Source organism: Centruroides sculpturatus, unplaced genomic scaffold (genome assembly GCF_000671375.1).
Source record: "Centruroides sculpturatus isolate CEXI.00-Female unplaced genomic scaffold, Cexi_2.0 scaffold1654, whole genome shotgun sequence".
Lineage (NCBI taxonomy): Eukaryota > Metazoa > Arthropoda > Arachnida > Scorpiones > Buthidae > Centruroides > Centruroides sculpturatus.
Window position 1 is genome coordinate 3,444 of NW_019385993.1, and position 16,715 is coordinate 20,158.

The 16,715-nt window shown below is 28.5% G+C and overlaps 1 protein-coding gene across 1 annotated transcript in view; it reads right to left on the reverse strand.

Annotated features, from left to right (window-relative positions):
• Positions 1-433: 433 nt before the first annotated feature.
• LOC111612980 (gastrula zinc finger protein XlCGF57.1-like) overlaps positions 434-16,715 on the reverse strand; it is a 46,453-nt gene continuing 30,171 nt past the window's right edge. Inside the window, exons 5-6 of the mRNA XM_023354274.1 lie at positions 6,784-6,862; positions 434-1,040 (exon numbers count right to left, since the gene is read on the reverse strand). Of these exons, the coding sequence (XP_023210042.1) occupies positions 742-1,040; positions 6,784-6,862 (378 nt within the window). The 3' untranslated portion in view covers positions 434-741. The remainder of the gene's footprint in view (positions 1,041-6,783; positions 6,863-16,715) is intronic.

Below are 16,715 nucleotides of genomic sequence, written 5' to 3' on the forward strand. Positions count from 1 at the left end.
TCTGTGAGGCATTATGCTTTTCTGTGAAAATGAACTAAAGCAGATCATCTTCTATCTATCTATATAAATAAAAATGTAATGTTCGTTTGTTCCTACCGATTCCTTTGAAATTTTGACACAACGCTGCATTCGAATACGCACGTGTTTTTATATAATATACATGTCGAAATTCAACCCCACTAAAGGGAGATGGTTAGGATTAAGGCTTACAGTAAAGAACTCTGCTTCTATTTATACTATTTTAGATGCGGGTTTTTGCGTTTTTGATTGCGTTTTAATAGGGTACGTCAAGAGAATGTACACTAAGAAGAAATTTTTCGAAAAATTCCCCCCACGGGGGAAGTGTTGTAAATTTATAATAGATACATTTTGAGCCACAACAACGCGTGGCTGGGTCTGCTAGTCCTAAATAAATGACACACACTTAAAATAGTAAAAATACATCCTAAACTTTTATTTATTCCAAATTCTACAAACCACTTTATTTTCGTCCATAAAATCAATTGTTTTATGTAAAATGTAATAAGTTATACAATCAAGAAATAAAACATATATTTGTTGTTTTCAGAATGAATAAAATCTAAACGAGTATTAAATATTTTTCAAAGAAATGCAATCAGTCAATCATTTTTATTAATTTTTGTTTTTCAAATATTACTCCATAAGAATATCATTATTCAACATTAATAGTATGCTGTTTAATAATATGATAGTTTAAATGAGATTGAGAATGGAACTTTTTTAAGCAATAATTACACGCAAATGGCCTCTCTCACGACGAATATGATTTATTAGATGACATTTTTGTGTAAAACTTCGTTTGCAAAGTTCACAACGGAAAGGCTTTTCCCCTGTGTGAGTTCGGTTATGTTGAATCAGATTTTTTTTTTCTGAAAAACATCGTTTGCAATGATAACAGGCAAAAGGTTTCTTTCTGATATGAGTCTTGAGGTGGTAACGTAGACTACTGTGATGGTTGAAGTTACGATTACACAATTGACAAGAGAAAAGCCCATTCTTTGAGTTCTGATTGTTTAAACCTGTAAAATATGATAAATATATTAAGAGCAGTCTTAAGATAAACCCTCCTTCATTTATTGTTAATCAAATATAAAAATATATAAATAAAATTAGTACACTTACATTTACATAAAATATTGTTAAACTAAACTAAAATTTAGTTTAAAGCTAGGTCGAAATGCTATATATATATATATAATAGATTTACTGCACACACCAGTGTTCACAAATATTACCAGTAAACATATATCACAAATTAATGTAATTTATACAATTTTCGTGAAAAAAATTTACATCATGTGTATTTTGCAAAAATAAAAGCAAAAAAAGTATTTGGAAAATAATTTAAAATATCTTCATTGATTTTTTTTTCTTCATTTGTACGAAAGATGTTTTCTCTGTTATGTTCTTGTGTAGGTTTCTAACACTGAGTTCAATTTTAGTGTTCTGTTAACAACAGAAGTTGAACACATCCTTCAATTCTTCTTGTGTTTTTATGGAAACATTTCTTCATTTATTACACAAAAATACTTTTTACTGGTTGTTAGTGAATCTGAAAGTAACAAAGTCTGGATGAAATCAGGTACGAGAATGACGACGTACATTCTTTTTTAAAACAATTTATTTCATACGTGTATATATATACGTATGAAATAAATTGTTTTAAACATATGAAATATATATATATATATATTCATTAATTCAAATTCGTTTCATTTTAATTTTAATATTTTATACCAAGTTGTAATTTTGTGGCGTGAAATATCCAAAAAAGAATTTCTAAAATTATTGGTCTAATTACAACGTTGAAACTAGTTTCATCTGCGACTTTTAGAAGTAAGTAAATCAGGTATTAGTGTATTTTATTGATACAAAAAAGTGTGTTAGTTGAACACCCGGAAAACACCTGAACATGTTTCCTTTGATTTCTTCCTAAAAGATTTGGTTTATCAGGAAACAACATTGAATTATTCAATAATTATTATAAAAACAATTTACCTGTTCTCTATTTCAATTTGAATTTACTTTGTTTCTCTATACTGTCAACTTTGTAAAAAAAAAACAAAATATATGATAATAATAAGTGGTGCTATGTAATATTAATTTCTGTACATTTTTAGAAATATATTTGAAAAATAAAATTTCATTCAAATATTATTGAATAAGAATGAATACTTTTAAACTATTATAAAGAATTATTTTGGATCGAAATAGCCAGAAAGCATGCAAACAAGAGGTAATATATGAATTCAGTTACCAGAACCATCTACATTTCAATCTGTTTTGTATTCTTATAATTAAATATGAAATTTATAAAGTGAAATAGTTCAAGAAAATTTAAATTTTTGTGATGACTCAAGATATATTTTCTTTATAATTGAAGTTTAGACTATTTACAAAAATAATATTTTCTAGTCTATCCTTTAATCCTTTTACACCATCATAGAAGTAACAGTTACAATAGTTTTTGAAGAATATACTTCTTAAACAAAGGTAAAAATAGGTAAAAAAAATTCACAATGTTAATAACAATTAAGTGTCAGCCTTTTATTATAGGGTCTGACACTTTTACATTAAAAACACAAAGAATTCTTCTCACCATACTTCTATGGTGGTGCAAAAGGATTAAAAGATAGACTTAAAAATATTATTTCTGTAAATAGTCTAAAGTTCAATTATGAAATTTATAAATGTTAAGGCATTTCATAATACAGTAGCCCCTCGTTATATCAACTTTCTTGGACGCAACATAACATAGTATTAAAAATTCTATGCTTTTACTGAACAGTTTATACATACCATGGAATCTCTATCGTCTGTTTTTACAACAGCAAGTGTTTCTCATAAAATACACTTAGTTTTGCAATACTGAAATTTATTCGTAATTATATCGTATTAAATGATGCCTACATAAACATTGATATGCCCATTTGGCTTTATTATTTCTTCAACAATCACATTTAAAGACAAATGCTATTGATATAAAAACAAAATATCAGTTGTGATTTTATTATACAGTACTATATTTTAAAATAGAAATATAAATACAGTAATTGAAAATTTAAAAAATAAATATTGAACATATAATACATCACAACTTACAAAATTACAGAGTAAAAATTCTCTAAAAAGTGAAATAAAGTTACTACAGTATAAAAATTTCAGATTTTTCCATTCAGAAATAAAGAAATATTTTCCTTACACATTACATTGTGAATTCGAAATTTCACACCTTTATTTAATTGACACAATAGGGTCAATTCATATAAAGCTGTAAAATTGTCGCTTCAGAAACTTGTAAATGAGGAGATTGTATTTAAAACCATCAATGAACAACTTTTAATATCAAAAAGAAACATTTGATAATTGAGCTGTCCACCCATTTTGCTTATTTAAATTTGACAAATTTATTGTTTCACTTGCAGTGGTAGTTTCGAGGACAATAGTAGGAATAAAATACCACATTTTGTTGTAAAAAGAAATTCAATGGCAATTGACATTTTAAGTTTTATTTACTTGAGTGCTTTAAAAATTTGGGAACCAAAAAAAGGCGCAATATAACTAGGGGCTACTTTATTTTTGTTGTGAATCTCTTCAAAGTTATTTTTGTAAAAGTATCAATGAAGAATTCTGTCAATTGCAATAAGGAACCACCAGCTGATTCCATTGTCTTTTAATAGTTAAAAAGTTTATCAACTTTTGTAAATCACCAGTTTTGGTACCCCCTGAACAAAAAAAAACAAAATTGATCAATGCATGTGCATATCTGAGTCTATTTCGCTTGATATCTTAGGATTGAATAGAGATAAAGCAACAAAATTTCACTGGGTAGCTTGTATACAAGATGCATTCATTATATTAAATTTTGTTTGCGAATGGGTGAGGGGATGGAGAGAGAGAGGGTGGTCATGTGTTATATCTTGCAATGGGTTCAGACTTAATGACGATTTTATTTGTAAGCAATTAGTGTTTTCAAAGAATCATCTCTACTCTCAAAATTAAGTCTTTTGCTATTTTATAATTTAAAATACATAAAGTTATTATAACAAAATCTCATAAAAGATGGCACCACATACAATTGTATTTATTTTCATTAATCATAATAATGTTATTTTTAAAATAAAATCTCAGAAAAGCCAGGAAAGTTACGCAACTCTCATTGCTGGATTTTTTTTATGGAAAACCTAATTAGCGTTTTCTGTTAAACGGATATAAACATTGCCTTAATTAATTTATTGATGTTAATTTATTTTTCAGAAGTGCAAAACGAAGGATCAATTCTAAAGTTTTGTATAAATCATTATTTATACTGGAGAGTATTAATCATTAGAACCAGAGAGACATTACGAAATCCCAATTTAACTTTAAAATAGGAGAAACCAGAAGAGGAAATTACAATTACAAAGAGAATACAGACTTTTTGGAGATTTACTTTGCAAATCTATTCATATTCTTACTATTTTCTTACTACTTAAATTTTGCTTGAATGTCAGATCAAATGTTATTGCTGCAAAGTGATTTAAAAAAATGCAAAATCACATTTTAAAAACAGAACAAGTTGGTTAACTTTACAGACTACATTTCATTGCACCATCTGTTACAATATTTTATTATTAAAAATTTTTTATAATTTTAACTACTATATAATGACAAAAAGCTTAATTTTGGGAGTAGAGACAGGTTTTATAAAAATTTGTGAACGCTAATAACCAGTAAAATTATTATTAAAAAGACAACATCGAAAATTAATAAAGAAGACGTTAGTTCCTGTGTTTCGATTGTGTTTGTCAATGTGGAGATAATTCTGTTTGTATTTTCTGTATAAAATTAACTCCATGTTTAATGGAATTAAGTGTATACTACAGATTTTCTAACAATGAATTTGTAAAAAAACTTTGTAAAAAATCAGTTTTGTATATCAAACCCTTCTGCAATAACATGTAATCGTTATTGTACTTTGATGAAAAATAATAAACTAATTTAAAATATAAAAATTGGTTTGTTTTCAAAACACAAATATATCTTCTCCTTTTTCTAAAAATAAAATATATTATAACTAAATTTAAAAACTTATAAATATAAAATCATAAAAAGAACATTACTTACTATTAAACTGCCCTAATTATATTCTTCTTCTACATGAAATTAATACAAAATAATTTAATAATACATTTATAATGAAGATTATGATGATGATAAAGATAATAATAAAGAGTATTTACCTGTTTCTAAATAGAATTTGTAGATAAATATGTTGCGCAACGAACAATGTGCCACAAAATATTCATGGGTTGGGCATGAATACCCGTGTTGGAAGATTTTGGTACCACCATTTTTATTCGCTAGGATGGTTAATGTTTTTAAAAAATAAACAGTTAAATTTCTAATGGAAACTTTTTAAAATGTCGAATATCTGGTCAAGCTCGCCCAATACTTGGTCGTTCTTTTTTTACGATAGGCCAAATATAGATTGTGTAATTTGTTACAGCAAAAGTATGAACAACTAAGATTAAGATTATTAATTATTTCACACTTCTAACCCTTCTGTTATATTATTTGATTTATATTTACAAAAGTTATCTTACATAAGGGTTTATCACACCGAGTGTAAAAGGTTCCTTTTTTGTTTACCGCAGATAACTGAGTAAATTTTTTCTGAAAGTTATATTTATTTATGCATATTGGAGATTTCCATGATGAGGAGCCGAAATCATCTCCCAAATACAAATCACATAATTACATTGATCATAAAATCACAAAAACAGAAATACATAACAATATTAAATTACATTTGAATTAGCTTAAATCTAGATTTAAATTTGAGAGCATTTGTCATTACCTATAAAAAAGAAAATATTAGTATTGATGACAACACTGATAGATTTTGCCAAACTACACCATCAATGAAACCAAAGAAAACACATCCCTAAAACAAAAGATCAACAGACTGTCAGAAAATAAAATACTTTAATTTGAAAAAAAGGTTCGGATAAAATCTTAAGAAAAAAAAAACCTGGAAAGAACAATGTAACCAAAAACTCCTTCTCGTAACACCTTAAAGACACCCACAATTAGCCAAAATATGCCAGGCAACCACAGTCTCCTCTTCCATGCAAAAATAACACAATTCTCTAAAGTAATTATCAATATTTATAAAACACAGTAAATTACACCTTGCCTGTATAAAAAAAGAAAACAAAATAAAAAGTGAGACATCGTGATTATATAAAGAATTATCAAAGAAAGTAACATTTAAATCCTTATATCAATTATATACGGGGAGCATCTGTCAGTGTTGTCATCCATACTAATATTTTTTATTTTTTTATGTCAAATACGTTTAACTCAAGATGAAATTTCAGTGCATGATTTATGTTGATCAAGCTGTTGACAATTTGTTTGGATATGTCTTCTTTGTTTTCGGTCAATGTGAAAGACACATTGGCATTATCTTTCTTTTCTTAGTTTTTTAGGTTGAAGCAATTCCACTTGCTTGTATAGAAGATTAGTATTTGTATTGGAGTTAAAGTTTTCTTCTACACTTCTTAAGGAAGAATTCTCTACAAATATTATCGGATGAACCAAAATTATCGTTTTCTAAAGCAGTACAGGTGCTGCTCTCTTCAGAATCTAATTCAAAGTAATAAAAATAAAATCACAATTCTACAGGTATAAGTAGTTATATATGAAATTTAAAATAATATCTATTACTCTTTACTCAATAAATACATAATTAATTACATTATTTTATTATTATTATACCTGATGATATTTGAAATAATTGAGAACTATTCTTATTTTCATTGGCATATTCAGCATTCATTTTGACTGACACACAAACCTGAAATAAAATAGAATTGATAATCATTTTAAAAGTTACAAATACAGAAAAACATAACTTATTTTCTATGATAACACTTTAAAAATATCAAATGAAACTTCACTTTAAGGTAACTGCTTCCAGCTATTGAACTTTCACAATTGGAAAGTATGGTTATTGTTAAAAACTTAATGTTGTTTTTAATTAATACAATCATCAGAAGGAATAAACAAGAATTCTATTTGATTTACATTACTAAAGAGCAATAGATCAATTTTTATGATTCAACTGAGCCTGATAAATCACTGTTTGTTGAGTTATCATCAAGTATTTGTAATGTTTCTTGTAACTAGTGTACTAAAGTAAATATAAATAATTCCAAAAATAAAATTTTAACTTTATATCATACCCAAAATGGCTAAAAGTAAAATATAGCATTCCTTAAAACTATTAAAGCAGAGTCATAAAGTAAGTTATACTGCTGAAAGAGAAATAATAATCAATCAAAATCTCTTCATAGTTTACTAATACAGTAAATAAGACTCTTATATTCAGCATTAATCATTTTTCTTCATTCGTGCATTTATCCTGTAACTTTTACTTTAATAAATAATAGTATCTTGACAATAATGTCACAATACAATTGAACCATAATTATAATAATGTGACAATGCGCAAACGCCCCCTATGCTTCCACACCACTTGACCGAAAGGTTGACACTACTTTGAGATGTCACATCAGGATTTTGACAACACTGTCTTTTGAATAGACACAGAAACCATTAGTTCTCATTCATGCGAGCAATGAATGAGAACTGCATCTGTGGCAGGTCGGATTAAGGATAAAGAAGGTCTGAGAGACAGCGCACCCAAATAAAGTCCACTCAACTACAGATTTAACGCGAACAAATATCCATTTATAAATATATGGATTTTACATATTATTACAACTATAGGAGGTTAGTTAGGATTTCAAATATATAGATATTAGGACTATTGTAGCTGGTCCCTAACCATGAGAGAGAAAGTTGTTAAAGTTTACATTCGATTGCATGCTGATAAATAGCTGGAGTATTTAAGTAGCCAAAAAAAAATAAATTCCTTGCTTGTTGAAGAGAGGTTGATGTTGTGGATACCCAGTGAATAGCAGTTTGGAAGACCTCTGGTTTGTAGGATGTCAGACATTCTGAACGTCAGGTAGATTGATGTTGACCACTTTATGATAAGTTGGAAAGATAAAGGTTCAGATAGCATGGATGATGGATTTATGATTGGCAGGATAAGCATATCCGAGTTCCTTGGAGGGAAATGATGAGTGACAAACTCCCTTTTCATCATCGAATTTTTCTATTTTATCTGGGGTCTTTCCTCTTTCTTCTCATACCCATCTTTGGTAATGTTAAGTTCTACATCAAATAGTGATTTATTTTGTTAGGTTCGTGATACATTCAAAAGTGACACATTTAGATTGTCAGCTATGGACAAGGAAGCAAGTCCATGAGAAAAAATATAATCATATACTTTAATATTTTTTCCTTGAAAAGAATTTTTAACAAAATTTTTTCCTTATTCCCTTGTTTGATTCCAAAAATTTTATTCTAAAATTTTTTGTCAAGTCCGGGCTCTCGCAAGAGTTTACACTTACAAGATAAGTGCATATCCATCAAATTATACCAGAAACCTGTAATAAACTGTACAAATATTTTGCATTTAAAAGAAATTATTTGTAAAAATAGCATATTTCTTTCTACTGTAATTAGAAAATAGAAAGTATCTTAGTAACAAGTTTTGTTAACTAATTACTTATTGCATTTACATGCATATTATTTATTCTACTTCAAATTAGATCAATTCTAAGAGAGAAATTCAAGTTATATCATAATGGCAATCTTCCTTATTGAAAAATTTTGTTTTCAAAGAATCTTCAGAAGAGTCTCTCGAAAAAATCCTGAAGATTCAAAGCACCACGAATAATTAAGAAAAAATTTGCCAATTTAATTACAGTTGATTTGTTAGTTAAATAAACAAAAAAGCATATTTTTTAGCTGTGCTAAGACATAACCATGACAAATTGATTATTCTTTAAAACCAAGAATATTATTCTAAGATACATATTTAAATTTCTGTCATATTTGTCACTTTTTCAAATACATTATAATCACTCAAGATATTGTAAACTAAATATCCCTAATAATAATTTTATTTTTATTCTGACTTGGATACAAATACAGTAGACCCCCCTATAACGCGGGTTCATATAATGCGGATTCGTGTATCGCGGCGAAAAAATTGCGACCGTATTCATATAAAGACACTAAAAGACTCATAAAATGTGGTAAAACGTCATCACTGACTCGTATCGCGACAGGATTGATCGAATCTGGACCAATAGTGGATGAGCAGCCGAACTACTTACACACTACAGAGAGTTTAGGCGGGTAAGTTGAGTTTACTATCGTCTGTACAGTATATAAATTAGGTATTGTAAGTCTAATACCGTAAGTACTGTAATTTTATACATTTCTTGTGAAAAAAACATTTCTTATTCGACGGCCATAAAAATTAGAGAGGTTGCAGCCGATGTTTTCAACGCGAAAATGTGTACGTCGGACGTTCAGCGCCGCTTTCCTAAAGACCTAGAAGTTAGGCAATGGTGTTTGGAATGTCGAGCATAATTCCACTGACTATCCAAACACCATTGTCAAACTTCTAGGCTTATAGGAAAGTGGTGCTGAACGTCCGACGTACACGTTTTCAAGTTGAAAACGTTGGCTGCAACCTCTCTATTATTTCTATTAATGATGTCTCCAAAGTTCAACGAATTTTTCGCAGAAAAATAACTTATCAGAAAACGTACCCGCCTAAAGTGGAATGTCCGTGAAGAAGATAAGTTAATATATTCAAGGAGAAAGACCATAAGATGGCAGAAGCAGGATCGAAGTGGATGAAGAAATACAATGCTTTGGAACATCTTTGGTGCGCTGCTCCGCAAAGAAAACAAGCTTAAGCAATGGCGTCGTCGAACGGTGCACCCTCGGTAAGTAATCCTACAATTTTTTGTTTATAGCATAGTTTATACGGATTATTCCCAAAAATTATATGTGTTTTGGAAATGTTGAGTCAAATTAGTCTAGAATCGATTAATTTTATGGAAGAAAACCTTTCAAACAGCCGTAGTCCGTAAACTGCACACATCCAGGCTGTGATTGGCTCATGTATTTAAGGATTCCTACAACGCAAAATTCTTATAAAGTGGAACGTATCTACTGTGTTATAGGGGGGGGTCGACAGTATATGCAATAAGAAAAGTTATATAACACATAATGAAATCTGAACATCTATCTGATATTTTTAAATTAATTTTTATATTTTATATTTTGATAATTTTATATTTGCAGTTTAATAACAATGTATTACAGTAATCACAATTTTATATAATATATAAATTTTAAAATACATAATCCTTCAGCTGACTTTATGATAGGATTTTAAACTACATAAGTTATTATTAGTTACAGTAAATTATTTTATACAGCAACTGTATTTCAGATCTATTTGTAAACAATGTAGTAAAATAAACACCTTCAATAAAATAACACCATGATAGAATTGCTACAAGCAATATATAATAGCAGGGCCACTATAGTAAAATTTTGTTTATGCTCTACCATTTCCATCAATGAGGTACAGTCAATGAGATACATTTAATATATATAACTTTTAATAAAGTAATAAAGTTCACAGAAAATTAATAAGTTTATACATCATTCTATTTCACCTACTAATTATGTTGCTATTTTGCCAGTTCCAGAATGTCCGTGAAGAAGATAAGTTAATATATTCAAGGAGAAAGACCATAAGATGGCAGAAGCAGGATCGAAGTGGATGAAGAAATACAATGCTTCAAAGCTATATCCCTCCATCTGGTTAGAACTCTGCTTCTGCCATCTTTGGAACGTCCTCTATGAACATATTAGCCTATCTCTTACTAATTAAATCATTAAAGCTATTAAATTTTTCCTAATTTGTTAAAAAATTATATTAGTTTTAGGTATTGTGCTAGAAATATTTTTGTTCGATTTACTTTAAATGAGATTGTCTTTCTTGTTTTATGACTATGAAATGTGGGGATTCCAATATATAATAATTGTCAAATATGTTTATATATTTGTGAGCTGCCGGGGAGGTTGGGAAGTCCTCTCCTTCCGGCCACAGGTCGGTGACCTACTTTCTTGTCAAGGATGGCATTTCGTTCAATTATGCGTTACGCGAGTGGAGGAGAGTCGGAGGGATAGACGATAAGACGTTGGCAAAGTCGAGTAACGACACCATTTAAAGCAAAACAACAGTTTACTTAACGCACTAACTAATTAAAAATTTACAAAACTCCTTAGACTTCGCGGATGAGAGAGAGAGTTTACAATAATATTTCATACCTCTGGGATAATATCGGATGGATACTCTAGCTTTTAATTTCTGAAAGGCGGTGCGAGGTGGGGCCAATTAATGTCATATAGTAGGTCTAAGGGAAGTTAATGTCCGTCTTGGTCGTTTGATTGGTGACTCCCCCGAGAGGGGAAGGAGGAGGGCTTTTATACATTTTGTGGTGGGAAAATTCATCAGGTGATCAATTGTTTTAGCAGGTGTGGGGTTAAAGGTGGTGTTAGAATGACAACATTATGACGAATTTTGCTGGTAATTGTAAACTATACATGGTTTAATCGTGAGAATGTTTATAGTTAAATAGAGTTATAAATTTTTCATGCACTTTATATTTCGTTTTTGTAGGTCCAAATTCCTTTAGTTAAAGGAATTTATTATAAATTTAAAGGATTAACTTCTTTTTTTGAAATTATATGAACTTCGAATTTCACAAATTTTTAAAAATTTAGATTCTTAGAAGGATGGCAGAGATGATGTATAATTATAAAATGAGCAAATTATAGCAAAATCAAGATGGAAATTTAACATTACTATATATCAGCTATCAGAAATATGCAAGAGCTGCATTGCCTGTTAGAACGATATTTTATATTATACAAAATACTATAATTAGCATTGTTCTTTAGTAAATATCACTGTAACTTTACTAGTACTTTATAATAGACTTGTTAAACATTTGACTTTCTGAATATACATACAGTACCTTTAGATTTTGGTTGCTTGCTTAAGGTTAAGTTGTGAGTTACACTTACAGTCTATATGTACAGTACATCACAATACAAAACAGACAGAAAACTCATAAAAATACAAGCAATTATTTATTGTAACATCACCACAATGCCAAACTGCAATTTTTAATTTACTTAATTTAAAATATATTACCTCCACCTCAAATTAGTAGTGGCTTGTCCCTTTACATCATACTTTCGTGTTAACAATAGAGTCATGCCAGTCATTTATCTAACACCTTTCAGGGGAAAAGTTTTGAATTGAAGTAACGTGACTTCCAGTTAGTATTGGAAGTTCGTGTTTAGTTAATTGAGACCTCCTACTCATAAGGTTTCCATATCTGGTCTCATCTTTCATCTATCTAATCCTGTTCTCAAGATTAAGGAAAAGCAGCTAAATAAATGGAAAGGCAGACAGACAACAGTGAGAATTTATGTTCTACAATTTTTTCAAATTGCAGCCCAATTACATATGTATATGCAGTATGTATAACTTAAATGAGCTGCAGTAAGTGTCTAAAAGAGCCTCATGTTGTTCATGAGTTGCAGATTGACTACCAAGGCTGTATATCATAAATAAAGTACTACATGATATGGCAGAATTCCGAATACTTTAGATAATAGAGTGAAGCTTGTTAAATCAAAAACTGCAATATCTTAAGATCAAATACAATTAACAAGCCAACTTTTATTTTGATGATGTATTAATAATGTGGCAAAAAGCCTTGAAATAATCTATTGAGACATCTTATTAATTATACATATTTATTTTACTTTGTATTAATTATTCCATTAATTTACTATCATATCAGATATTTTGCATTTGTGAGCCTACAATCAGTGAAATTTGAAATTCAAATGAATTCTAACTCACTGAAGAAAACTAAACAACATAGCTCTACAGTTATTGCTGTGTTTTCTAATTAAAACAAATTTAATTTTTAACATTGCAATGGACTTTTAATTTGCAGATAAATTAGTTAACTAGAGAGTTTCTAATTGAAAATAACACTTCTTTTATAATTTTAAATTATAAATTTGTTTACTTAATTCACCTTAAAGTTATTACATATTAATAAGGTGATTTATATATATTAGTTATATGTTATTAAGTGATTGTACTGTGAAATTGCTAATGGAATGAATAAACGAAAGGACTTATGGTGTTTCTTATTAAAACAACAGTAAATAAAAATTTTGAATAAACAAATCGGACATAATATTCAAACAGAGAAGAATTATTATAGTCTCTTGTTTTCCAATGTTGATTCTCCTTCTGATTTTTGGAAAAGGATTAAAACCTTACCCTCTAAGGTAATCAGGACAAAGAAAGAAGCTAAAATAAGTCAATTAAACCATAAACAGAAAACTACTGGCGACAATCATATTATCTGTAGCATTTTTGCCAATCATTATAGATCTATGGATGGTTTTGTTGCTGAAGTCTGCAGCAGTGTTAACCTAAAACATTATACATGTTCCAGTGTATCTAATACTTTCTTCTTGGGAAATCCAACTCCTCTGGAAGTCTGTAATATTAAAATGAGCTTAAAGAATAGTTCTCCGGACTTGGAATTTTTAAGTATTGAAATTATAAAGTATATATCAGATAACATAGCTATAACTTCTTTATTGTATCTAATAAATAAATCCTTTGAAAGTGGCATTTTTCCAGAAAAGTTAAATCATAATCTTGTATTACCAATATATAAAGATAAAAGATCCAAGTGTGATATTCAAAATTATCATCCAATAACAATTGTTTCCACTTTAGCAAAAATCTTTGAAAAAATTTTCTACAAAAGATTTTCTAATTATATAGATAAATTTCAGATTATTCACAGTCATCAATATGCTTATAAATGGGATTTTTCAATGGTAGATGTGCTAACCCATTTGAAACAGTTAATCACATNATTTTCTACAAAAGATTTTCTAATTATATAGATAAATTTCAGATTATTCACAGTCATCAATATGCTTATAAATGGGATTTTTCAATGGTAGATGTTAAATAAATCGTTTGAAAGTAGTATTTTCCCAGAAAAGTTAAATCATAATCTTGTATTACCAATATATAAAGATAAAAGATCCAAGTGTGATATTCAAAATTATCATCCAATAACAATTGCTTCCACTTTAGCAAAAATCTTTGAAAACATTTTCTACAAAAGATTTTCTAATTATATAGATAAATTTCAGATTATTCACAGTCATCAATATGCTTATAAATGGGATTTTTCAATGGTAGATGTGCTAACCCATTTGAAACAGTTAATCACATCACAACTGGATAAATCAAATACATTGGTTTCAGTTTTTGTAGACCTCTGAAAAGCATTTGACAATCTGGATCTTGAATCTTATAATTAAAATTGCGAAATGTTGGTTTCAGAAAAATTCCTCTAAAATGGTTAAAATCATATTTGTCAAATAAAAATTATGTTAAAGTAGCATATACTATCTCGTTTTTCAAACCAAATAAAGGCATTCCCCAAGGTTCTATTTTGGGTCCTCTGCTCTTTAATATANGTCTCATCTTTCATCTATCTAATCCTGTTCTCAAGATTAAGGAAAAGCAGCTAAATAAATGGAAAGGCAGACAGACAACAGTGAGAATTTATGTTCTACAATTTTTTCAAATTGCAGCCCAATTACATATGTATATGCAGTATGTATAACTTAAATGAGCTGCAGTAAGTGTCTAAAAGAGCCTCATGTTGTTCATGAGTTGCAGATTGACTACCAAGGCTGTATATCATAAATAAAGTACTACATGATATGGCAGAATTCCGAATACTTTAGATAATAGAGTGAAGCTTGTTAAATCAAAAACTGCAATATCTTAAGATCAAATACAATTAACAAGCCAACTTTTATTTTGATGATGTATTAATAATGTGGCAAAAAGCCTTGAAATAATCTATTGAGACATCTTATTAATTATACATATTTATTTTACTTTGTATTAATTATTCCATTAATTTACTATCATATCAGATATTTTGCATTTGTGAGCCTACAATCAGTGAAATTTGAAATTCAAATGAATTCTAACTCACTGAAGAAAACTAAACAACATAGCTCTACAGTTATTGCTGTGTTTTCTAATTAAAACAAATTTAATTTTTAACATTGCAATGGACTTTTAATTTGCAGATAAATTAGTTAACTAGAGAGTTTCTAATTGAAAATAACACTTCTTTTATAATTTTAAATTATAAATTTGTTTACTTAATTCACCTTAAAGTTATTACATATTAATAAGGTGATTTATATATATTAGTTATATGTTATTAAGTGATTGTACTGTGAAATTGCTAATGGAGTGAATAAACAAAAGGACTTATGGTGTTTCTTATTAAAACAACAGTAAATAAAAATTTTGAATAAACAAATCGGACATAATATTCGAACAGAGAAGAATTATTATAGTCTCTTGTTTTCCAATGTTGATTCTCTTTCTGATTTTTGGAAAAGGATTAAAACCTTACCCTCTAAGGTAATCAGGACAAAGAAAGAAGCTAAAATAAGTCAATTAAACCATAAACAAAAAACTACTGGCGACAATCATATTATCTGTAGCATTTTTGCCAATCATTATAGATCTATGGATGGTTTTGTTGCTGAAGTCTGCAGCAGTGTTAACCTAAAACATTATACATGTTCCAGTGTATCTAATACTTTCTTCTTGGGAAATCCAACTCCTCTGGAAGTCTGTAATATTAAAATGAGCTTAAAGAATAGTTCTCCGGACTTGGAATTTTTAAGTATTGAAATTATAAAGTATATATCAGATAACATAGCTATAACTTCTTTATTGTATCTAATAAATAAATCCTTTGAAAGTGGCATTTTTCCAGAAAAGTTAAATCATAATCTTGTATTACCAATATATAAAGATAAAAGATCCAAGTGTGATATTCAAAATTATCATCCAATAACAATTGTTTCCACTTTAGCAAAAATCTTTGAAAAAATTTCTACAAAAGATTTTCTAATTATGTAGATAAATTTCAGATTATTCAAAGTCATCAATACGCTTATAAACGAGATTTTTCAACGATAGATGCGCTAACACATTTGAAACAGTTAATCACGTCACAACTGGATAAATCAAATATAGTGGTTTCAGTTTTTGCAGACCTCTCATAAGCATACGACAGTCTGGATCTTGAATCATAGAATTAAAATTGCAAAATGTTAGTTTAAGAGAAATTCCTCTAAAATGGTTAAAGTCATATTTGTCAAATAAAAATTATCTTAAAGTAGCACATGCTATCTCTTGTTTTTTTAAACCAAATAAAGGCATTCCCCAAGGTTTTATTTTGGGTCTTCTGCTCTTTAATATATACACAGATGATATGATATTCTAACTTATCCTCATATGGTAGCTCAAATTCTTCAAGATAACCTAATCAACATTCTAAAAAAATTAAATACTTACATGGAAATGAATAAGCTACAAATTAACAGTAACAAGACAAAATTTCTATTGTTTGCTAATAGAAATAAAAAAGTAAAACTAGATCACTTAAAAATTAAATAAATGAAGGCAAAATTGAAATATTAAATGTTATAAAGTACTTAGAAATAAAAAATAGATGATAACCTTCGTTGGAACTAGCAGATACATGATACTTATCTGTCTTTAGCTAAGTACATTGGAATAAATAAAAAAATTCAAAAGTTTTTAAATATTT